The sequence below is a fragment of the Oncorhynchus mykiss genome, chromosome 29 (genome assembly GCF_057628025.1).
Source record: "Oncorhynchus mykiss isolate SJ-2025 chromosome 29, ASM5762802v1, whole genome shotgun sequence".
NCBI classification, from domain to species: domain Eukaryota; kingdom Metazoa; phylum Chordata; class Actinopteri; order Salmoniformes; family Salmonidae; genus Oncorhynchus; species Oncorhynchus mykiss.
In genome coordinates, this window is record NC_143050.1 from 27987897 (window position 1) to 28014227 (window position 26331).

The window sequence follows — 26331 nt, forward strand, 5'->3', positions numbered from 1 at the left end:
ACCTTCCAGAAGCACAACCATCTCTGCAGCACTCCACCAATCAGGCCTTTATTTTCCACCATAATTTGCAAATAAATTCATTAAAAATCCTACAATGTGATTTTCTGGATTTTTTTTCTCATTTTGTCTGTCATAGTTGAAGTGTACCTATGATGAAAATTACAGGCCTCTCTCATCTTTTTAAGTGGGAGAACTTGCACAATTAGTGGCTGACTAAATACTTTTTTGCCCCACTGTATATAATTATGCATTTTTGTTGTCCGCTTGAATAAGCAAAGTACCCTCAAAGCAGCCTTATCCAGTTGATGATTCTTGTTCGGTAACCATTTCAAAGATGTAACTGAAAGTGTATTAATTTAGATTTCTGGCATCATTTTTCTAATTTCCTTCCCCTATTTATTTTATGGTTTAATTGATATGCTCGGTTTCTTTTTGTTTTCACTTTTGATCTGAGGTAGAATCATTCATGAAAATCAATCTACACATACACTGCCACTGCTAACCAAATGTAGACTTCAGCTGACCTCAATAAATCCACCAGTGTGGATAAAACACTTTAATTATTGCCCTTAATGTGGCCCGTCAATGAGCTTAACCATTTATAAATCTACCATGACCAAAATGTTTTCTAACCTACTCCACTCCAAAGAATTATTTAGTATCTTGTGTCAGAGAATCATGTGGTACTTGTAACATTCTGTAAAAATATGAAATGCCAGCATCTCTGCTCTGTGTATATTCTTCAGTCATTTTAGGTACGGTTGTTGATTCCTGGTCTACTCATGGGAGCAGGAGGGACCTTCATTTTCCCTACGAACAACAGAATTACACTTTGGGTAATTAACGTACAAAGAAAACATTCAAGTAACTGCTAAATAAAATAAATACCGACATAGTGTCTTAATAGGGAATTGGGCCACAAGCCAGAACATCTTCAATACACCTTGGCATAGATTCTACCAGACGTCTGGAACTCTATTGAAGGGATGCCACACCATTCTTCCACAAGAAATTCCATAATTTGATGTTTTGTTGATAGTGGAAAACACTGTCTCAGACGCCGTTCCAGAATCTCCCATAATAAGTGTTCAATTAGGTTGAGATATGGTAACTAAGATGGCCATGGCCTACAGAGCCTTCAGAAAGTATTCACACCCCTTTCCCTTTTTCCACATTTATGTTACAGCCTGAATGTTAAATGGATTACATTTAGATTTTGTGTCACTGATCTACACACAATGCCCCATAATGCCAAAGTGGAATTTTGTTTGAAGAACATTTTCGAAAATGATAAAATCATGTCAATCTGAAATATCAATAAGTAATCAACCCCTTTCTTGTGGTTGCTTAAATACGTTTAGGAGTAAAAATGAGCTTAGCAAATCACATAGTAAGTTGCATGGACTCATTCAGTGTTCAATAATAGTGTTTAATATTATTTTTTAATAACTACCCCATCTTTGTACCCCACACATATCTGTAAGGTAGTAAAAAAGAATACTAAGGTAACCTGCTTAAATGACTAACGACCCGTAGCACTCACATCTGTAGCCATGAAGTGCTTTGAAAGGCTGGTCATGGCTCACATCAACACCATTATCCCAGAAACCCTAGACCCACTCCAATTTGCATACCACCCTAACAGATCCACAGTCCACACTGCCCTTTCCCAGCTGGACAAAAGGAACACCTATGTGAGAATGCTATTCATTGACTTCAGCTCAGCGTTCAACACCTTAGTGACCTCAAAGCTCATCAATAAGCTAAGGACCCTGGGACTAAACACCTCCCTTTGCAACTGGATCCTGGACTACCTGACGGGCCACCCCCAGGTGGTAAGAGTAGGTAACAACACATCTGCCACGCTGATCCTCAACACAGGGGCCCCCAAGGGGTGCGTGCTCAGTCCCCTCCTGTACTCCCTGTTCACTCATGACTGCACGGCCAGGCACGACTCCAACACCATCAAGTTTGCCAATGACACAACAGTGCTGCTACTCTCTGTTGTTCTCATTTATGCACAGCTTGATCACCGACAATGACGAGACAGCCTCCCGGGAGGAGGTCAGAGACCTGGCCTTGTGGTGCCAGGACAACAACCTCTCCCTCAACGTGATCAATACAAAGGAGATTATTGTGGACCACAGGAAAAAAAGAGGACCGAGCACGCCCCCCATTCTCATCAACAGGGCTGCAGTGGAGCAGGTTGAGAGCTTCAAGTTCCTTGACGTCCACATCACCAACAAACTAACATGGTCCAAGCACACCAAGACAGTTGTGAAGAGGGCATGACAAAACCTATTCCCTCTCAGGAGACTGAAAAGATTTGGCATGGGTCCTCAGATCCTCAAAATGTTCTACAGCTGCATCATAGAGAGCATCCTGACTGGTTGCATCACTGCCTGGTATGACAACTGCTCGGCCTCCAACCGCAAGGCGCTACAAAGGGTAACGCGTACGGCCCAGTACATCCCTGAGGCCAAGCATCTAGCCACCCAGGACCTCTACACCAGGCAGTGTCAGAGGAAGGGCCTAAAAATTGTCAAAGACTCCAGCAACCCTAGTCATAGACTGTTTTCTCTGCTACCACACGGCAAGCGGTACCGGAGCGCCATAGCTTGGTCCAAGAGGCTTCTAAAGAGCTTCTACCCCCAAACCATAAGACTCCTGAACATCTAATCAAATGGCTTCCTAGACTATTTGCATTGTCCCCCCCCCTCCCCCCTCTTTTACATTGCTGCTACTCTCTGTTGTTGTCATCTATGAATAGTCACTACCTACATGTACATATTACCTCAATTACCTTGACTAAACGGTGCACCCGCACATTGACTCTGTACCGGTACCCCCCTGTATATAGTCTCGCTATTGCTATTTTACTGCTGCTAATGAATTATTTGTTACTTTTATTTCTTATTCATATATTTTTTTAAACTGCATTGTTGGTTAGGGGCTCTTAAGTAAGCATTTCACTGTTGTATTCGGCGCAACGTGACTAATACAATTTGAATTGATTTGAAATGTCAAGCACAGATTCAACCACAAAGACCTGGGAGGGTTTCAATGCCTCACAAAGAAGTGAACGATTGGTAGATGTGTAAAAGAAAGAAAAAAAGCAGATGCTGAATATCCCTTTGAGCATGGTGAAGTTATTATTTACATTTTAGGTATCAATACACCCAGTCACTACAAGATACATGAGTCCTCCCCAACGCCGTTGCCGGAGAGGAAGGAATCTGTTCAGGGATTTCACAATGAGGATAATGGTGATTTTAAAACAGTTCCAGAGTTTGGCTGTGACAGGAGAAAACTGAGGATGGATCAACAACTTTGTAGTTACTCCACAATAATAACCTAAATGACAGAGTGAAAAGAAGGAAGCTTGTACAAAACCAGAATATTCCAAACCACGCATCCTGTTTGCAACAAGGCACTAAAGTAATACTGCAAAGAATGTTGCAAAGAAATTAACTTTTTGTCTTGTATAAAAAGCATTATGTTTGGGGGAAATCCAACACATCACTGAGTACCACTCTCATATTATCAAGCATGGTGGTGCTGCATTATGTTATGGGTATGCTTGTCACTGGCAAAGACTAGTTTTTCTGAAAGAAAAAAAACGGGAAACAGCTGTCAGCTCTGGCAAAATCCCATAAGAAAACCTGGTTTAGTCTGCTTTCCAACAGAATCTCGGACTCTCAACAGACTCCTTCCAGCAGGACAATAACCTAAAACCCAAGGCCAAATCTACATTGGAGTTATACAAGACAAGATTGAATGCTCCTGAGTGGCCTAGTTACAGTGTTGACTTAAATCGTCTTGAGAATCTATGGCAAGACTTGAAAATGGCTGTCTAGCAATGATTAACGATCAACATGACCGTTTTTAAAAGATGGCCAAATATTGTACAATCCAGGTGTGCAAAGCTCTTAGAGACTTATCCCAAAAATAATCACATCTGTAATTGCCACCAAAGGTGCTTCTCTACAAAGTGTTCACTCAGGGGTGTGAATACTTACGTAATTTAGGTATTTCTTTATTTGCAAACATTTCTAAAAACATGTTTTCCTTTTTCTTTATGGGGGAATTTTGTGTGGGTGGGTGGTTTTTATTTTTGATTTATTCCGGCTGTAACAACATGTGGCACAAGTCAGGGGTATGAATACTTTCTGAAGGCGCTGTGTGGTTTACGTTGTTTTCATGCTCACCGAACCATTCAGTGACCACTTGTGCCCTGTGGATGGGGGCATGCCATGGTGGCCAAAATACCGGCCTGCCCAGCATTTATATACACATGACCCTAAGGGATGTTCATTGCTTAATTAACTCAGGAACCACACCTGTGTGGAAGCACTTGCTGTCAATATAGTTTGTATTGACAGCAGTGTTTCCATTATTTTGACAGTTAACTGTAGTAACTACAGGTCATCAGTCAACATGATTGAGAGTCATTTTCATTCTACATGCCATATTCTATTTTTAACATAAGCATTAAGTACTCATAACTTTAGTGAAGAAATTAATCTGTGCAATTTTAGTACCGCAATTTTGTACAAAATTCTGTTTTAGTCATTTAGATATTAGGCTACTTAAGAAATAACATGAAGTATATAAAATTATAGCCAAAGTACCAAATAATTGTGTTGGCTTGTCATGTTTTTGACAGTTCCCGCTCTCATGCATTGTTATGAGTGGGACGACTGGGGTGTGGGGATGGGGTGGGAGCTAAAGGGGAGGGGGGGGGTTATCTTGGCCTTCACTACCCAGGCACAAATCAAAGAGGGATGTGGCTATCGGACAGATGAACAATACTCCCCTTTTCCCAGACCCTGTGAACACCCCCATCCATCACATACGGAGAAATTACTTCAATTCATCAGCTCTGTTTCCGTCGGCCTCTAAATAACACCTGATATTGCTCAAGGGAGCCAGCCTCATAACATGTACAGTATGTGTATTTGATCTGGGGGAGGTCCTCTCACAACCCTGAATTAAAAACTTACTATCACACTGTGTACCGATACACCTCGCTCCAACCTGCCAATCAGAACATACTTCTGATTATGATCATTAAGAGGGGAATCTAGACCGTGGTGTGAAAATGGATTAGAGGGAATGAGAAACAGGTACTGATTGTTGGTTGGTGTCTGATGCTTTGCCATTAAAATGGTGCTATGCTTTTGTATACAGGTAACACCAACATAGTGTCTAAATAGTGCATTGGGCCACAGGGTCAGATTGGTCATCTGGCAATTCTGAAAAATGCCAGATGGGCTGAATCAGTTTTTTGTTGGGTGGGCAGCTCGAAATTGACACACACAGATATATTTGTCACATAAAAAATGTGACATTGTGTGGTCATTTTTTTAAAATTATTATTGCGCAACTTCTCTGTTATACTAATCTATAATGAGCCTGATCAATGGGCAACAGCCAACCCCCCTACCAAGATGGGCCAGACCAGTTTTCTGATAATGTGAGTTTGCCTGACAGCTCAGCCTCAAAGTCAAACACGGCATCAGCAAAGAGACCTGCTCCGATTCTGTCATCAGTTACACAGCCAAACGGAAAGAGTGCCTACGTAGAAAGACATTCTACATTGTCACCTTACTCAAAACGTGCTGTTTTAGACAGCTAAAACCATGATTTGGTCAAACAGTAAAGTGCATTATCCTCATGCAATGGAAGTGTCTGCTTCGCTGGGGCATGCTGCTGTGATGAGCGAGCCACTCCTCTCCCCCCATGCAAAATTACTTTGTGGGAAAAACAGCTTTAGAAGCTTTGTCCTTGATGAATCAACGGTCTCAGCTTTCTGTAGGTGTAATATATAGACAAGAGATGCCTGGTTAAATATCTGTCAAGTTAGTTAAGAACAAATTCTTATTTTCAATGACAGCCTAGGAACAGTGGGTTAACTGCCTGTTCAGGGGCAGAACGACAGATTTGTACGTTGTCAGCTCGGGGGTTTGAAATTGCAACCTTCCGGTTACTAGTCCAACGCTCTAACCACTAGGCTACCCTGCTGCCCCCTCTCTTGCATTGGATATGGAGGGGGGGGGGGGGGGGGGGGGGGTGCAAAATGCACACCAGCCACTGCGAGGGCAAAGGCCTATACTGTAGGTCTCAAGGGTAGTAGCCTACAATGTTTTTAGGACACATTTACCGGATGTAATTAATCTCTATTGACCAAAAAACTAATCTGGAAATTCCAGAGCTCTATTTTAACAATGTATGGCAATTATAGACTAATTGTCAACCCGAAATGTCAAGCACTAGAATAGGTTCAGTAAAATACAGTGAGCTACAAAAGTATGATAGTGTTTTGGGTATGTACTCCAGCACTATGAATTTGAAATGCTACAACTAAGGTAAACTGCAGACTGAGCTTTAATTTGAGGGTATTGTCATCCATATCGGGTGAACTGTTTAGAAATTACACCACTTTTTGTACATCGTCTTGCCCCCCCCCCCCCCGTCATCTCCAGTGGTGTTTCAATTGTATTTGTTTTAAACGAGCCGGTTAAAGAAAATAAAAAAATACCATGTCTTGTCAGTCTCTGGCACAGAAATGGTTGAGACGCTATGCTGTACTGCCAATGTGTCAGTACTACTGCCTGTCTAGGTAGGGTCAGGGTGTGTGTAGGGATGGGGTGTTTGCATGACTGGTGGCCTGCCGAGGGGGGCTGAATTATTGTCCCAGTCCGGCCACCAGAACAGCATAGTCCCATTTGCATGGGAAAGCATCATACACCAACAAACCAGCAGCCAGTTCTCCAGTCTAGATTTCAACTTCCGCTAACCCATGTTAGTGGACTAGATTCCCCTTAATTAGCATAATCAGAACTATGTTCTGACTGACAGGTTGGAGAGCAGTGCATGTACACAGTGTAAGGTTTTCATTCAGGGTTGAGAGGACCAGCCCTAGAGCAAACACATGAGGCACCCTTGACCAATATCAGGTGGCATTAGGAGGCCAAAGGAGACAGCTGAGGAATTTAATTATTCTCCCTGTATGTGATGGGCATTCACAGGGGCTGGGAAAAGGGGGACATTGGTGAGACGGATGAACAATTGCCCCTTTCCTCTGATTTGCGCCTGGGTAGTGATGGTCTCATTGATTCTAGCGCAGGGCACACCACATGTTAATGTGACCGCTGGTGGTATGCAAGTGCATCCTTAAAGTTGTCCTGAAGCCACAGCAGAAAGAAACTAGAACTACTGCAAAAAATGTTTCTGAAGGTGTAGCAAGCAGTCAGGAGCACCACCAGTTGTCACAATGTGACCCCATGGCCATCACAAAAACAAGATCAATGAGTTTAGCCTAAATGACACTACCAACCCTAACATGGGAGATGAACATAACGCATCCCAAAGGAACACCTTTGACTGCCTGGAATCTCCTAGGTCCAGATGAATTGTAGCATATAGAATTCCCAGTAGCAAGCGGTTCACTGACAAGTCAGTGAATTGCGAGGCCCTCTTGTGGACATTTCATGTAATCTATTTACACATCAGTGTAGGACTTTACAAAGGCAGGAAGAAACATTTATGCAATCATTTATTGTCAAACCAATCAGAACAGAAAGCAAACTTGTTAACATTTTGTTAATAGGTCTCTGCTGGGCCAGTAGCCTATTCTACCACCCCTCCACACACACATGTAGTAGCCCACAGACAAAGCTCCCATAGCAGTCAGCAACACTAGAGGGACCACCAGTAACAAGAGCCAGACTGGACACACCGTCAGTTGACCTGGAAAAGACAATATATTTCAACTTAGTTGATGACCTACTTGGACGTTACAAACAATGCTAAGCCATGTGGGCAGCGCAAAATATGGCTTGTAAACATATCTCAAGTCCAGGGATGGAGGAGCACTGTACTCATTACCAGAAATAACAAATTGAAATACTGCTAGCTTTGATGAGCTGGCCTTTTCAGCCTCATGCTAGGCAAAAGTAGCCAATTGGATTACATGAAAAGGCAACACCTAGCATTGGGGTAGCTGTTATGGAATCCAAGGGGTTGTTATAGCCTAACTTTAGCTAGCGCGAGGACAAAAAGGCAGTTTAAACTAGTATTTCAATCTACAATGTGTCACGTTGGATTATAGAGTTATCTTCCATCCCTTGATTTAAGTATGTTTGAGACATTTCCGGGGCCACACTGACCACATTATGATAGCCGAGCATTGACCCAGGGGTGTAGTCGTTAGGCCAAACAGTTGCAAAGAAGTACAATGGACAAGTTACGTCCCTCCCTGTTCATTTCCATTTAAGAAGCATTTCACAACAGAATGAATACACCAGAAATGTACTTCTGGTCCTCAGATCAAAACAATGTCTACACAAACTCAATAAAAAGGTGATAACTGAATGAGTGGAGGACATCAGCTCACCTTGTTCCTCTACACCAGGAGTCTCATCCGAGTCATACGGCTGCAGCTCAACCGAGTCATACGGCTGCAGCTCATCCGAGTCATACGGCTGCAGCTCATCCGAGTCATACGGCTGCAGCTCATCCGAGTCATACGGCTGCAGCTCATCCGAGTCATACGGCTGCAGCTCATCCGAGTCATACGGCTGCAGCTCATCCGAGTCATACGTTTGTGGAATCTCCACAGAGATGGTCCACTGGTCTACACTGTACCTTAATTGTGGAACTCCTAGAGGTAGTGGAGGGAAGAACAGAGCTGAAACAAGTCAGAGGCACACCTAACTTCACTGCTTTTTGTAAAAAAAAGATTTAAAAAAATTAAAAACAGGAAACAGATAACTTAATAAGTTTCCACATTAGCAAAAGGAAAATGAATGCAAGCTTTAAAAATGGTAGAGCCAGACTTAAATAAACATTAAGCCAGTTATCAAATTGTTTGGCACACCTGTTTGGGCCACAGTTGTGGCCACAAGCATCAAAAACAGAGCACTGTTGATAAAGAACATCATTCTGACTATATTCCTGCACTCAGGCCACCTGGACTTTTTATGTGAGTAGCTAATGCAGTTAATTAAAACAAGTGCTGTCAGCTGTGGAACGCTTACTCAATCAGGACGAATTACTAACACTAGTTGAACTCATTGAGCTCTTTGATTTGATTGGTTTTGACAGTGGCACTCTAGGCATTTTATTGGTTAATCTATGTTGTGTTGCATTGTTGCAGTACAATCTGCAGGGAATGAAAGAGGTGACTGCACCACAGAGATAGAGAACTCTGTATCTTTGTATATGTTCCATTGAGGCTACCTCCATTTTGAAGTAGTACATTTTCTTCTTCAAGACTGGCTGATCCCTCCTGATGAGCAGGTTGGACATGACTCCAACAGGGCCACCAGGTGGGATCAGCCAATGAAATTGGAAGTCCCACCCAGTTGACTATATTAACATCAAGGAAGCCCTCAATGGCACGCCCCTGCTAGCATGGCCTTTTGGCCACTAGAGGCCTCTATCATTCTCCATTGACCACACATATTTTTTCTAAATGCACCCAAAGTCGTTTCAAATGAATGCAGACATTTGTCCAACATGTTAGACCTTAGTGACTAACATCAAACACTGAACAATATCTCTTGGCAAGAGTTATCAATCATAATTCCCCAGAGGAATGCTACTGTGACAGTTCTGTGCTACTTGTTGCCAGTAAGTGTGTTGTCATAACACATCCATAGTTACTCAATTTTTTCTGACACTGCAGCATAAAAGGAATGTTAAACTGTGATATGGATTTTTGAAAGTTAAATTACTCTCTGCAATAATGTTTTGGCTGTGTATGAAGGGTTGCCCATTCATTAAAACAAAGATTCTTATTCTCGCTTATAAACTGTTAAAATATGTAGAACATTGTTTGCACATACCAATGCTTGAGGAAAGAAATAAGGCAACATTATTGATTTATACAATATAGGATATGTTGTTTTTCTAGAGTATATTTTAAAACAGTTTCAAACTAGGTAATGGCACATTACAGTATATCTTTCAGTTTCAATGATAAAATGTGTTTGAACTTTTTTCATACTAAAGAAAATGTCAAATGATTTCAGTAGCTGGTTTGAAAACATATTTGAATATTAAGGCTAAAACATTGGAAATAAAGCATGTTATAAAATAAGTGTCTCTTACAAGTGTTAAATCTTTGAGGAAAATGTTGTGGAAACAACAGTTAAACATTCCCTTATGTTTCCAGCATGAAAATAAATCTGTTAAAAAAAGACATTGAAATACAGTATGACATTTGATTTTGTGACGATGTGGACAAATGATCTGAAAGAGGAAATGTTCACAAACTATCACAAAGCTGTCGAGTTTTGTTGCCTTTGGCTTTTTCACATTCACTAAGAATTAAACATTATATAACAAACACAGGAATTGACTTATAACAACATTTAAATAACAATTGTTGCTGAATGTTAGTTCTGGTGTATGAACAATTGGCAACATTTCCCAGTATGTCACATTCACTTACACATTCCAATCGCAATTCCCATTTTTGTGTAAAATGACTTGGTTTTGTTGCATAGTGCAGCACAGCAATGTATACTGATGGGTAGCCTTGGCAATAATGATATGTATTTTATGCATAATCGTTTCATACGCTTTCTGCATAGGCCATGTTACACAATTATTACAATACTTTCTATACCTAAAATGTCACCAAAGGAACTGAATCATTACTGCTAACAAAAACTTAACATATATTCTGTTCAACTCAGTGTTGAATGGCAAGGGGCAAAAAAGCTCTGAGGTTAATCTCAAGACTGAACATTGAAAAGTGCATCACACTATACTCTGTCAAGCTTTATTCAAAGTGACAGACAACTGTGCATTGTCATTCTTTCTGTAATAAACAAAAAAACTAAGATAAATGTTTACTTGTAATGAAAATAGGTTCTCAATGCCAGGTATGATGACACTGACCCGAATGTTTCCTGAATATGGCTAACAGCAAGAGCTACCTGGATACACGCCAAGTGGAGGTCTGAACATGAACAGGTGTGCACTGCAGGCCAGTAGCAGCTAGGGGTATTCAACTCCAGTCCTGGAGGGCAACACTGTCTACTGGATCTCTATTCTCCCTGATACAATGTAATTGACGGGCCGAGGAGTCCTAAGTCCCCCTAACGTGGGAGTTGAAAATAAAAAGATGACAATAGGGTTGAAAGAGAGGGGCATAGACAACTGTGGACTCTGGAGGACTGGAGTTGAGTAACCCTGCTGTGTTGGCTTCACAGTGACGTTAGTAGAGTGATCAGCAGAGGCTTCAAGCTGGCTACAGCTGGCTACAGGATGGATGTGGTCCTTTTAGTCGTGCTTCTTTCCTATAGACTGACCGTACGCAGGCTGGAGTCCAGTAGGAAGTCCACTCCCCTGTGGAGCATAGAGACAGAGAAGGGCTTTAGGGTTTGAGTTAGCAAGGATGGGACCTTACCTCAGACACAGTGAAGACCATTACAATTTACAAAGCCACTCGTGAACCCAGAGTTCCATATGTTGAACGAATAAAGGGGGGAACATTTGTTAATAAAGTGTCCTGGCTCCCTACAGCCATTACCAAGTGCATATAGGCCGATAGATATAGTTTTAACTATGCACTCACTGTGAATGGCCGCACTAGGTGGGTGAATACACAACAAATTGGCCAGCGTTGATTTTTCAGTGTAACATTTCTAGTTTTGATTAAGGGGTTAAATTCACTCTATAAAAGTGAAAGTAACACTCAGTGGTGTAAAATAACCCACAGTTTTGGTGTTAATAACCACAGTTATTGTTTTTCACTTTGTAGTGTAAAACAGTCCCATCATTATCATATTTCCCAGCATGCTCTACTGCAGCTAGATTATTTTAGGATTGTTTTTAATATCTGGGATTTTGTAGGTGCATTGATTGATTGGTCTGATGCTGTACAAAGATAAATAGCATACATTTTTCTAACTAATCCAATCAGTTAGATATATTTATTGCACCCGTTACTGAAATGGTTGTTCCATTTTAAATGTTTTAGGGAGTCTTTTTTAATGAAGTTTCCTAACCCTGGCTGTCATTCTGAATGCAAGTGAATAAAAATTCCAACTGTTGGATATCCTAACTCTGGATGGACTCCAATAGGAATTACGCATCACTTTGCAAACCAGCATAATGTGACTTGCAGGCCTGATGTGGCCTGTAACCCAGGAATTTCCTAAAACTGCTAGGGTAAAATTAGGCCATCGAAGTAAGGCTTTATGATATACAGTTGAAATCAGAAGTTTACATACACTTAGGTTGGAGTCATTAAAACTTGTTTTTCAACCACTCCACAAATGTCTTGTTAACAAACTATAGTTTTGGCAAGTCGGTTAGGACATCTACTTTGTGCATGACACAAGTAGGTTTTCCAATAATTGTTTACAGGCAGATTATTTCACTTATCGCTGTATCACAATTCCAGTGGGTCAGAAATGTATATACACTAAGTTGACTGTGCCTTTAAACAGCTTGGAAAATTCCAGAAAATTATGTCATGGCTTTAGAAGCTTCTGATAGGCTAATTGACATAATTTGAGTCAATTGGAGGTGTACCTGTGGATGTATTTCAAGACCTACCTTCAAACTCAGTGCCTCTGCTTGGCATCATGGGAAAATCAAAAAGAAATCCGCAAAGAACTAATAAAAAAAATTGTAGACCTCAACAAGTCTGGTTCATCCTTGGGAGCAATTTCCAAACTCCTGAAGGTACCACATTCATCTGTACAAACAATAGTACGCAAGTATAAATACCACGGGACCACGCAGCCGTCATACCGCTCAGCAAGGAGATGCGTTCTGATCCTAGAGATAAACGTACTTCGGTGCGAAAAGTGCAAATAAATCCCAGAACAACAGCAAAGGACCTTGTGGAGATGCTGGAGGAAACAGGTACAAAAGTATCTATATCCACAGTAAAATGAGTCCTATATCGACATAACCTGAAAGGCCGCTCAGCAAGGAAGAAGCCACAGCTCCAAAACAACCATAAAAAAAGCCAGACTACAGTTTGCAACTGCACATGAGGACAATGATTGTCCTTTTTGGAGAAATGTCCTCTGGTCTGATGAAACAAAAATAGAACTGTTTGGCCATAATGACCATCGCTTGTAAGCCGAAGAACACAATCCCAACCAAGAAGCATGGGGGTGGCAGCATCATGTTGTGGGGGTGCTTTGCTGCAGGAGAGACTGGTGCACTTCACAAAATAGATGGAATCATGAGGGAGGAAAATTATGTGGATGTATTGAAGAAACATCAAGACATCAGTCAGGAAGTTAAAGCTTGGTCGCAAATGGGTCTTCCAAATACACAATGACCCCAAGAATACTTCCAAAGTTGTTGCAAAATGGCTTAAGGACAACAAAGTCAATGCATTGGATTGGCCATCACAAAGCCCTGACCTCGATCCAATAGAAAATGTGTGGGCAGTACTGAAAAAGCGTGTGCAAGAAAGGAGGCCTTACAAACCTGACTCTGTTACACCAGCTCTGTCAGGAGGAATGGGCCAAAATTCACCCAACTTATTGTGGGAAGCTTGTGGAAGGCTACCCGAAACATTTGACTCAAGTTAAACAATTTAAAGGCAATGCTACCAAATACTAATTGAGTGTATGTAAACGTCTGACCCACTGGGAATGTGATGAAAGAAATCAAAGCTGAAATAACTCATTCTATCTACTTTTATTCTGACATTTCACATTCTTAAAATAAAGTGGTGATCCTAACTGACCTAAGACAGGGAATTTTCAGGAATTGTGAAACTGAGTTTAAATGTATTTGGCTAAGGTGTATGTAAACTTCCGACTTCAACTGTGGGTAATGCAACATTTACTGTGTAGGCTGTATCTCAAAGCCATGCAAGATACTCTGGTTGTAAAACAGTGGAGCCAATACAGGGAGTTTGAATTTCTCTGCTTTTCAGCAGAGACCTTTTGCTTTCAAAACAGTGTTTTCCCCACAATCGCATGTTGTCTGCTGTTCGTGACAGCAACTCCACAATCAGCTGTTTGAGAAAAGCTGTGGGCTGCCCAAATTGCAGGTTTCCTGACAGAACAAATTGCATTCAAGTGATAAAACAAAACAGCACTTTTTTTTAGGAAGCCAATGACCTGTAATTTCTAAATAAATGTAATGCATACCAGAGGTGGGGAAGTCCATAGGGATGGCAGAAGCAGAGAGGGGGAATCCCTCCCACCCCCCTACAAACTGAACCCTGAATATACCTCTTCATTGAGACCTCATGGATTGAGATAAATAAGAATGGTGGCTACACATCTAACATGACATAAAGTAGGCTACCAAGCCTTAAAAAATTATATGACAGAAGCAAAGGTGTGTGTGACTCCTAATATGACACTTAAATAGATGCAAACATATTTTTTTTTAAATGTCATGTTGTTAACTAAGATAATGTGGGAATTGTTCATCTCAATGGGCTGGTGTGGTGCACACACACACACAGGCAGGCTTAGACATTTAACTGCAAACTAATACCTTGACAAACTTCTTTCCATAAACATTGAATTGCAAACGTCCCTAAGTACACACTCTTCCCCCCCTGTCACTCGCAGAGTTTCTCTTGCTCTCCCTCCTTTCTTTCTCACACACGTTTATCATGCTCTCTCTCTCGAACATACACGGAGTGTACAAAACATTAACAACACCTTCTTAATATTGAGTTGGGTCATGGACTTTACAAGGTGTCGAAAGCGTTCCACAGAGATGCTGGCCCATGTTGTCGCCAATGCTTCCCACAGTTATGTGAAGTTGGCTAGATATCCTTTGGGTGGTGGACCATTCTTGATACACACGTGAAACTGTTGAGTGTGAAAAACACAGCAGCGTTGCAGTTCAAACCGGTGCGCCTGGCACCTACTACCATACCCCGTTCAAAGGCACCTACTACCATACCCCGTTCAAAGGCACCTACTACCATACCCCGTTCAAAGGCACCTACTACCATACCCCGTTCAAAGGCACCTACTACCATACCCCGTTCAAAGGCACCTACTACCATACCCCGTTCAAAGGCACCTACTACCATACCCCGTTCAAAGGTACCTACTACCATACCCCGTTCAAAGGCACCTACTACCATACCCCGTTCAAAGGCACCTACTACCATACCCCGTTCAAAGGCACCTACTACCATACCCCGTTCAAAGGCACCTACTACCATACCCCGTTCAAAGGTACCTACTACCATACCCCGTTCAAAGGCACCTACTACCATACCCCGTTCAAAGGCACCTACTACCATACCCCGTTCAAAGGCACCTACTACCATACCCCGTTCAAAGGCACCTACTACCATACCCCGTTCAAAGGCACTAAATATTTTTGTCTTACCCATTCACCCTCTGAATAGCAAACATACACAATCCATGTAAATTTCACCTGGATTCTTTATGTTTTGTACACTCAGTGTATATCTGGCACACATGTACACACACACTTAACCCCCCACCAACACACACACTGACCTGTCGATAGGGTGGATGATGAAGGGAATGGTGGAGAGGCCGATGGCCATGGTGGTCCACTTGCGTACGGAGAGGGGCAGGTGCGTGGTTCTTCCTAGGAGGTAGAGAGAGGCAGCACACACACAGTTGATGGTGAAGCATGGGATAGCGACCGAAGCCAGGGCCTGCCATACAAAACGTGTCCACCACCGCTGCAGCTACCTTGGTTCTCTTCCCTGGGTTGTCACCATGCTCCTACAGAACAGGGATAGATAATTGCACAACCGAATGCATTCAACCAAAATGTGTATTCTGCATTTAATCCAACCCCTCGGAATCAGAGAGGTGCAGGGGGCTGCCTTAAATTGACGTCAACGTTGGGGGTTAACTGCCTTGCTCAAGGGCAGAACGGCAGATTTTTCCACCTTGCCGGCTTGGGAATTTGAACCGGCAACCCTTCGGTTACTGGCCCAACGCTCTTAACTGCTAGTTTACCTGCCGCTCCAAGAGACCATAAAGCTTTGCTTTTACAAAAAGTCCTTCCTTACCACAGCAGCCTTCTTCCCCTTGTCCAAATCATCAGCGGAAACATACACGGTGGCAACCGCACGTGTGGCCCATACAGCGCTCACTGGCGCCAGGGCACGGAAGGCCTCCCCCACCTCATTGGCATAGCCTGTCAGCACAAGATTACATGCCAGGGTAAGATACGAGTGTAATAAGGCTTTAACTGCCTCACTGTTGTGAGAGGCCTCTACACAAATCATAGCCAACCCTCACCGGAGGAGAGTTGGGGAGGTAAAACATAATGTATTAGAATAATAATTCAAATTTCCCTCTTGGACCTCTGCCATATAAAGGGGGGTACATTAATATAGACTTTTGTTCAGTGTTCTGCTTATTAGCAGTAACCCCCCTGACACAACTCTTTCCCTAGAATGGGCGGTGACCTTTGGAGCAATATGCACCGTCTGCTCCAACAGGGTTGGAATGACTAATAATGCCCTTGGTCTGTCATTAGTACGCAGCTGTTGGCTGCTGCTGAACCTGTACTGCCACCCTGTGGGCAAACATTAGGCTAACGTTAGATCCGTAGGCCTTTTTTATTTAACCAGGTAAGCCAATTATGTACACATTTTTATTTACGATGATGGCAAGAGGCCTCATGTGAGGATGGGGCTGGAATTAAAAATAAATAAAATAGTAAGACAAAATGGACAGCACAGACAGAAGACACATTTTGTACCATGTTGTGTTGCTGCCTTGCTATGATGTTGTCTTAGGTCTCTCCTTATTTATTTAATTAGGCAAGTCAGTTAAGAACAAATTCGTATTATTACAATGACGGCCTACCCCAGCCCCGACGATATTTTTATTTTATTTTTGACTTTTGGTAGGCTGTCATTGTAAATAAGAATTTGACTTTAACAGACTTGCCTAGTTAAATCAAATAAAATTAAAATAAACACTAGACACAGCACAACTGCATTATTGGTTAAGGGCTTGTAGGTAAGCACCTGCTGTTGTATTCGGCACAAAATACAATTGACATATACAATTTGATTTGAAATACAACAGAAAACCATGCAGAATGTCGTCCCCGCGAATGACGCAGCGCCCCCCGTGAATATCTATGGCAAGACATAATTCGCAACGTGTACCAAATTGAGTTACAATACGAATATCCTTGACTGATTTATATGCATTTATGTGGCAGACCACACAGCTGTGTATTAGGTACTAGTCTGGAAAATATTGCACTGAGAGACCTGTGGTCTGCCAGATAACATATGAACGTTCATACAAATCGGTAATTCGCTGCCAGAAGATCAGCAGTTTAAGTGTTTTCCCCTCAAACGAAATTCAAAATGGCGGAAATCAATGCAAGTTTGCCGGGTCGCTATGCCAAGACGCACCCAAATTTCGTCAAAATCGGACCAGTGCCGTCTTGAGATATCGCGCGTTACCAATTTACGAACAAGGACAGACCCCTCCCCGATTTAATGGTCGATAGCCACATGGTACATAAGGCGACGCAAACTACTGACGTCGTTGATTCTAGTAGTCACTCGATATGTCTCAACAACCAGTTCATTTGTGATATACCTGGAGTTACATTAAATGGGATAGGGGCAAACTTTTAAAAATAGCTAATTTTGAGCAAGAATCAGTCAAACATTCGTAAATTCGCTCTGGCTATCTACTCCCAATTTCAGAGCACTCTCGCCTGTGTGTGCAGGGAGCAGAATTGATGAATTTACGAACGCTCAGCCTGAACACCGACTGAATATGGCCGTTGTCAAGTAAACATCGGCAAAAAAAAAGCGTCATTAAATCGTTGCCAGCAGCACGGTCACCAACGTTCTGGATAACATGAGAAGAGCCTAAACATTTCTGCTCGGATGACTAAAATGGACACAGATGTTCTCATTTGTGTCTGGAAGTAGCTAGCCAATTAGCGTGGTGCTTGATTCCTCCGCCTGAGCGTCCGGTGTGCGCTCTGAATTTACAAAAGGACAATCTGACAATGCTCCAGAATTTAAGAACACACCCCTAGTCATCATGACACATTGTGTTCACAGCCTATATATGCTAGTGCTGTGAAAAGGAAAATAAATAAAATGGTATCAATAGTGTTGTACTCTGGGCTCCAATTGCGACCTTCTTGGCCGTATATGCTCAAAAACACTTCGCTGTACGACCTGGAATATTGATTTGATCAGTGTGCCTAGAAAAATATTTAGCCACATAATACATTGAACGGCAACATATTTGTGGTGTTGGAAACAAGCAGTTGTTCAATTTAGTGTTTTGTGTCCGACGCGCTCCGGTTGTTGTTACATTTGTATCATATTTGGCCTGAGAGATGGTTCTATAACTTGAGAGTTTACAGGAAATTCAACAACCCTCAGAGGACAGTGGAATCTGATGACTGCTTCTTTAAAGGGCGACTGCAATTCCTGATGTTTTTTTTACTTCCTGATTTGGTTGATTAAAAATGCTATTGCACACGACTCAGTTGTTTTCAGTTGTGTGTTCGCATGTGGGAAGAGTTAGCCAAATAATTTCGCCAATTACTGTAACTTCAGCCAGCTGGTGTGCAACCGTGGAAATGTTAGTTTGCCTTTGGATAGCCTATCTCTGGGGTTAGGGAGTGTAAATAAATGACACAATGTAAATTAGTCTATTTTAATGTTGCAATCCTTTTACATTTTCTCATTAAATGCTTTCAATATTTGTGAATTCATTTCTACAATTTATAGTTGGTTTGAGGTTTAAGTCATTAACATTTGGAGCTATTGGAATTTTAACATATTGTCCCATGTACATTGTGTAATTTACTGATGGTCCCAAACTAGCCCTAAAGTTAACCAAAAATGACCATAGACATTACGATTGGGTCACATGCAGCTGCACTCTGAATTGATTATTACTTGTGTGCTGCCAGCTGTGGGCAGGATTTACAAACCCAACCTTCATTCACATTGTGATACAGTCATGACCACAAGTCTCACAAAACTCTTCTGTTTTGGACAAGATTGACTTTATGACCAATTATCCTATTTGCAATTTTAAACAGTAGAATAAAATGTTTCTGACGGAAAATGTACGGGAAACTGTTTCCTGTCTGGAATAATCACTTTTATCAACTTCCACTGTCCTCAAAGAGTTGCTGAATTTTTCTCCTCATTCATGCACCTTGGTTGGGGAGCAGGGTAACAGCAGTGTTCACTAACCTTTACGCTTCACCTGTGAGAACCATAAGAACGGACAAGTCTGACTCAACTCCATCCATAGAGTTGAGCTGAGACTAGAGTTTGTATTTCAGTAACAAACAAAAAATACATGCAACAACAAACATAGATACACGGTTATGGTTTAAGATTTGAATGGTTTTAAGTATCGACTGCATAGCAACTCAAGGGTGTCTGAGGTTCAACTCAACTCTAGTCAGCACTCAACTCTGTGGATTAAATCTTTGTGGAGTGGAGGTACTTGGCTACTTCCATCATGGTTCCACCTTTACAATTTAAAAATATATTTATATTTCACACACTTTATTTAACCAAGTAGGCTAGTTGAGAACTGCGACCTGGCCAAGATAAAGCAAAGCAGTTAGACACAAACAACAACACAGAGTTACACATGGAATAAACAAGCATACAGTCAATAATACAGTAGAAAAAGTATATATACAGTGTGTGCAAATGAGGTAAGATAAGGGAGGTAAGGCAATAAATAGGCCATAGTGGCGAAGTAATTACAATATAGCAATTAAACACTAGAGTGATAGATGTGCAGAAGATGAATGCGCAAGTAGAGATACTGGGGTGCAAAGGAGCAAAATAAATAAATACAGTATGGGGATGAGGTAGTTGGATGGGCTACGTACAGGTGCAGTGACCTATGAGCTGCTCTGACAGCTGGTGCTTAAAGTTAGTGAGGGAGATATGAGTCTCCAGCTTCAGTGATTCTTGCAATTAGTTACAGTCATTGGCAGCAGAAAACTGTAAGGAAAGGCAGCCAAAGGAGTAATTGGCTTTGGGGGTGACCAGTGAAATATACCTGCTGGAGCACGTGCTACGGGTGGGTGCTGCTATGGTGACCAGTGAGCTGAGATAAGGAGGGGGGGTTTCACCTAGCAAAGACTTGTAGATGACCTGGAGCCAGTGGGTCTGGTGATAAGTATGAAGTGAGGGCCAGCCAACGAGAGAGTACAGGTCACAGTGGTGGGTAGTATATGGGGCTTTGGTGACAAAACGGATGGCACTGTGATAGACTGCATCCAATTTGTTGAGTAGAGTGTTAGAGGCTATTTTGTAAATGACATCACTGAAGTCGAGGATCGGTAGGATAGTCAGTTTTACGAGGGTATGTTTGGCAGCATAAGTGAAGGATGCTTTGTTGTGAAATAGGAAGCTGATTCTAGATTTAATTTTGGATTGGAGATGCTTAATGTGAGTCTGGAAGGAGAGTTTACAGTCTAACCAGACACCTAGGTATTTGTAGTTGTCCACATATTCTAAGTCAGAACCGTCCAGAGTAGTGATGCTGTACGGGCGGGAAGGTGCGGCCAGCGATCGGTTGAAGTGTATGCATTTAGTTTTACTTGCATTTGGAGGCCACGGAAGGAGAGTTGTATGGCATTGAAGCTCGTCTGGAGGTTAGTTAACACAGTGTCCAAAGAAGGGCCAGAAGTATAGAATGGTGTTGTCTACGTAGAGGTGGATCAGAGAATCACCAGCAGCAAGAGCGACATCATTGATATATACAGAGAAGAGAGTTAGCCCGAGAATTGAACCCTGTGGCACCCCCATAGAGACTGCCAGAGGTCCGGACAACAGGCCCTCCGATTTGACACACTGAACTCTATCTGAGAAGTTGTTGGTGAACCAGGCGAGGCAGTCCTTTGAGAAACCAAGGCTGTAGAGTCTGCCGATAAGAATGTGGTGATTGACAGAGTCGAAAGCCTTGGCCAGGTTGATGAATACGGCTGCACGGTATTGTCTCTTATCGATGGCGGTTATGATATCGTTTAGGACCTTGAGCATGGCTGAGGTGCACCCATGACCAGCCCTGAAACCAGATTGCATAGCGGAGAAGGTACGGTGGGATTAGAAATGGTCGGTGATCTGTTTGTTAACTTGGCTTTCGACGACAGATGCAATGCAGAAAACTAGGCTAGGCAAACTGTTCAAAAGTTATGATTCATATTACTGGAGCTACATTTTTGGTGGGTCACATTTTGTAATTTCATAAACCATGTCGTGGGCCGTGTTAAACTAGCCTCCTAGTGGACCACTAACTATTTGTTGACCTGATACCTTGTCCAGTCATGTAGTTGGCTAACAACCTGGTGATGTGACCAATGGCCAATAGGCTATGGTTTAAGATGGTTTTGGAAGAAAAGAAAGGAGCTGGATAGCTACTCCAGGAGATGTGCTTCAAAGATAGGATAGGCCTAATCTCCTTCTCTGGTGTTCCTATACTGTTTTGTGCTGGGAGTACCAGTAAATTTGGAGCACCAGTGCTAGAACTTGGGAGCAACAGAGCTATAGCCTGGGTACCCCAGTCTGTTTTTTAACATTCTAGAACTTGCCACTCCTTGTCATGCCAATGTCATGTTTGGTATCAAAAGGAGTTGGCATGAAAGTATCTCACTAGCTTGAAATCTTGCCAATGGAGCTAGCAAACTGGTTTGTACGTTGTCAAGGAGAGCTGCCACAGCTGTTTGCGATCAGAGGACTATTGGTTTGAGCCTGGTAAGGGGACAGGGACCACTGGGACCAGACTACCAGTGCTACCAAAGAAAAATATAATTTAGAGCCCTGCTTGTAGCCTTCTTCTCCTAACACACTGGCAGCACTAAAAATACATTCAATGCACACAGCAGCCCTTCACTATCTTTCTTATCAGGTGAACAGAGTCCAATTCTGCCACTTCAGTGAATCTGTATCTGGAACAGGTTATGGTACTCATTATGCCAGAACAGTACATTCTGAGCACAAATGACATATTCTGTAACACTGTATCTGTAATTTCCCTTTTTCAACTACCACACAGGCTACTGAATGTGTTTTACAATACACTGATCGACAATTGATTGGTGTTGTAATAACTTTTTAAAGATGCTTCATTTGCTAAACATGAAGCTCTAGTTATAGGCTAGATGTTTATGTGGCTACTTAAGGAGGCTCCAGAGCCGTTTGTGCTTCTGAGATAATAAGCCAATCAAATCAAAGTGCTTTATTGGCACAATCAAACAACCTGCATGAAAACAGCTAAGATAAGATCAAGTCTATGTCCCAGAGCTGCATTCTTGATATCATCGACTGACTGACTGACTGACTGACTGACTGACTGTCTGTCTGTCTGTCTGTCTGTCTGTCTGTCTGTCTGTCTGTCTGTCTGTCTGTCTGTCTGTCTGTGCGTGCGTGCGTGCGTGCCTTGGTACAGTAAACAGAGTTGTCTACTACTAGTACTGCTCCAGCACATCTCAGCTCAGCAAAGGGGGAGGTGAGAGTGTGAGTGACAGAGAGAGAGAAAGACACAGTTTTATTAGAATGACGACGGAAGCGATGGATGCCGTTTTACAGGTCCTAACCAATTGTGCTGTTTATGCATGTTTTATTGTATTGTTTGTAACTTATTTTGTACATAAAGTTTCTATGAAAATAAAGAGAGTCAAACACTCCAATAAATTACTGGGAGTTTATATATGGGGTGTGGGACTCTATTTTTATAGTTTAGAATTTATTTGCCATTAGTCAGCACCTCCACACAAAATAATTGTTCTGGGAGTGAGTCAGCACATTTTTTTTATTGTACATAATGTTTCTGCCCCCATCTCTTATTACCGAAAATAGCTTCTGGTTATCAGAACAGTGATTACTCACTTCAAACTGGATGAAGATTTTTTCTTTAACGACGTGAAAGATTTACTCCAGGTATCCGACCAGGCCCAAATCCCCGTCATTCGCACGAAGAGTTGACGCTGATATAGGGGACTCAGGTCGTGGTGCCTTGTGAGAATTCGTCGGCGAGTGGGTAACCCGCCCGCCTCAACCATCCGTACTATTTGTCAACATGCAATCATTGGAAAATATACTGGATGAGCTCCGTTCAAGACTATCTTACCAACGGGAGATTAAGTTAAAAACTGTAATATCTTATGTTTCACAGAGTCGTGGGTGAACGACGACATGGATAAAATACAGTTGGCTGGTTTATCCGTGCATCAGCAAGATATAACAGCTGCCTCCGATCAGACAAGTGGTGGCGGTTCTGTCTATATGTCAATAACAGCTGGTGCGCAAAATCCAATATTTAGGAAGTCTCAAGGTTTTGCTCACTTAAAACCTGTTATGGCTAGGTGTTCCGCTAGCGGCACACCTCGACAACATCTGGTCAAATTGCAGAGCGCGAAATTCAAATTACAGAAATAGTCATATTTAACATTTATGAAAATACAAGTGTCATACATCAAAATAAAGCTTAAGTTTTTGTTTTCTTGTTATTAATCCAGCCGCTGTGTCAGATTTCAAAATGGCTTTACGGCGAAAGCACACCATGTGATTATCTGAGGACAGCGGCCTGCACACAAAAGCATGAAAAACATTTTTCAACCAGGCAGGTGCGCCACGAAAGTCAGAAATAGCGATAAAATAAATGACTTACTTACCTTTGAAGATCTTCTTCTGTTGGCACTCCAAAAGGTCCCAGATACATCACAAATGGTCCTTTTGTTCGATAATGGCCTTCTTTATGTCCCCAAAAACTCAGTTTAGCTGGCGCGCTTCATTCAGTAATCCACCGGTTTCCCTCCTTCAAAATGCATACAAAAATAATAAACTTTTCCAAACAAGTCAAACAACATTTATAATAAAACCTCAGGTACCCTAATACGTAAATAAATGACACAATAATGGAGAATCGTTATTGTCTTTACCGGAGATAAACAAAGAACGCAGCCAAAATGGGAGCCACATAGAAAAACTACAAATTCTAGCTCATTTTTCCAAAAACAAGCCTTAAACTCTTTCTAAAGACTGTTGACATCTAGTGGAAGCCTTAGTAACTGACATTTGGGAGGATTTCGCCTCATAATAAACATGACAGCCATTGGAAATAGTGGTAGACTGATTTTTTCCCCCGATGGTTTGTCCTCGGGGTTTCGCCTACCATATCAGTTCTGTTATACTCACACATTATTTTAACAGGTTTAGAAACTTTAGAGTGTTTTCTATCCAAATGTACCAATTAAATGCATATCCTAGCTTCTGGGCCTGAGTAGCAGGCAGTTTACTTTGGGCACGTTTTTCCTCCGGACATTAAAATACTGCCCCATAGCCCAAAGAGGATAAGTAAGAGCTGTTAACACCATGAACGACCTCGATAAGCCCCCAGAACACTAAATAAGAAATTAAAATAAAACCCAGAACACTAAATAAGAAATTAAAATAAACCCCAGAACACTAAAGAATAAATTAAAATAAACCCAGAACACTAAATAAGAAATTAAAATAAACCCAGAACACTAAATAAGAAATTAAACATGTGTACTGTGTTCCTCTTGTCAAGAACACAATGACAAAACCATCGAAGACATTATTTGGGATGCCCCTGATTGTTTTAATGGAGTGCGGGATATGAGTGACTGCCATATGGGTTACATTTTCCAACCGGACGATTCAACAGTGAAGATTTTCACAAACAGCGGCCACAGCACCCTTTTTCAAATAAAAGCAGGGAGTTTTTCTCCTGCGTTGCGGATGAGAGAATGGCTTAAGATACGTCTTGCGCTATGCCAGATCAAACAGGCCCTGAGTGGGACAACTCTGCCGGGGTACGCACTGGAAGAGGAAGTCTGCGGGCGAGATTATTTGAAAGCCATAAGAATCTCTTCAGTGGCGTATAGTCCCGACTCCAAAGTGGCAATTTTAGGTTGTGCCGAATTCAATGGTTCCAATGCAACCAAATCAGTTAGTTCGTATGTATTTTCAAAAGCCTGCACGGAGGTCAACTATATTGTGCCTGTCTTTAGCTTTAGGTGGAGGGATCATCATACATTCCTGATGAAACAACTTGTCAAGTGTCTAGGTGATGCAGGTAAGGCGGAGTCAGGCGCAGGACACAGAGATGAGTAATATTCGTAACTTTACTCAAACACAAAACAAAATATTCCAAGAAGGAGAAAAATATTCCAGCTCACAAAGTCAAGACAACTAAACATGAACAAACACGCACAAAACCATGGGGGAACCAGAGGGTTAAATAGGGAACAATAATTATGGAATGGAAACCAGGTGTGTACAATAAAGACACAACAAATGGAAAATGAAACGTGGATCGGTGGCGACTAGAAAACCGGTGACGTTGACCGCCAAACGCCACCCGAACAAGGAGAGGGACCAACTTCTGCGGAAGTTGTGACACAACTGGAAAATCTTTTCCAACATCGTGAACAATTACGCCGATGGGCGCTTCTATCCTTAAGGTCGAGTATCTCATGATAGACCACACTATTTACCAAGAAGGTTTTCATCTATATTCTGTCTATTTACCACCACAAACTGATGCTGGCGCTAAGACCACACTCAACGAGCTGTATAGAGCCAAAAGCAAACAAGAAAATGCTCATCCATAAGGGGCACTCCTAGTGACCGGGGACTTTAATGCAGGGAAACTTAAATCCTTTTGACCTAATTTCTAACAGCATGTTACATGTGCAACAAGAGGGGGGAAAAAACTCTATACCACCTTTACTCCACACAGAGACGCGTACAAAGCTCTCCCTCGCCTTCCTTTTGTCAAATCTGACCATAATTCTAATCTTCCTGATTCTCGCTTACAAGCTAAAGCTAAAGCAGGAAGTACCAGTGACTTGCTAAATACGGAACTTTTGCTAGCACAGACTGTAATATGTTCCGGGACTCATCCGATGGCATCAGTCACCGGCTTAATCAATAAGTGCATTGATGACGTTGTCCCCACAGTGACCGTACGTACGTACATACCCCAATCCTTCTATGCCCTCAGATGAACCATCAAACAGGCAAAGCGTAAATACTGGACAAAGATTGAATCCTACTCCACCGGCTCCGACGCTCATTGGATGTGGCAGGGCTTGCAAGCTATTACAGACTACAAAGGGAAGCCCAGATGCAAGCTGCCCAGTGACACAAGCCTAAAAGACGAGCTAAATTACTTATATGCACACTTCGAGGTAAGCAATACTGAAGGATGCATGAGAGCACCAGCTGTTCCTGATGACTGTGTGATCACGCTTGCCATAGCTGATGTGAGCAAGAACTTTAAAACAGGTCAACAGACGGATTACCAGGACGTGTACTCTGAGCATGTGCTGACC

At 42.1% G+C, this 26331-nt stretch overlaps 1 protein-coding gene and 1 pseudogene across 2 annotated transcripts; both read right to left on the reverse strand.

Annotated features, from left to right (window-relative positions):
* Positions 1-7540: 7540 nt before the first annotated feature.
* Positions 7541-8980, reverse strand: LOC149970404 (uncharacterized). The gene is made up of 3 exons (XM_090226938.1): positions 8882-8980; positions 8399-8665; positions 7541-7752 (listed from the first exon to the last, which is right to left on the reverse strand). Exons 1-3 carry the CDS (start codon positions 8943-8945, stop codon positions 7595-7597), a joined length of 489 nt encoding a protein of 162 aa, XP_090083064.1. The 5' UTR covers positions 8946-8980; the 3' UTR covers positions 7541-7594.
* A 1382-nt stretch (positions 8981-10362) lies between these two features.
* Positions 10363-25420, reverse strand: LOC110509341 (mitochondrial fission process protein 1-like; annotated as a pseudogene). Its single transcript, XR_016493149.1, has 4 exons — positions 25378-25420; positions 16010-16137; positions 15483-15716; positions 10363-11361 (listed from the first exon to the last, which is right to left on the reverse strand). The product of XR_016493149.1 is annotated as a mitochondrial fission process protein 1-like (transcript).
* Positions 25421-26331: the final 911 nt, after the last annotated feature.

Excerpts from the sequence above, each read along its gene's own strand:
- LOC149970404 (XM_090226938.1), bottom strand. The coding sequence starts at position 8,945 with ATGATGTTCTTTATCAACAGTGCTCTGTTTTTGATGCTTGTGGCCACA. Across the intron at positions 8,666-8,881 it reads CACAACTGTGGCCCAAACAG|GAGTTCCACAATTAAGGTAC; the intron begins GTGTGCCAAACA and ends CACTACCTCTAG. Across the intron at positions 7,753-8,398 it reads TCCTGGTGTAGAGGAACAAG|GTCAACTGACGGTGTGTCCA; the intron begins GTGAGCTGATGT and ends TGTCTTTTCCAG.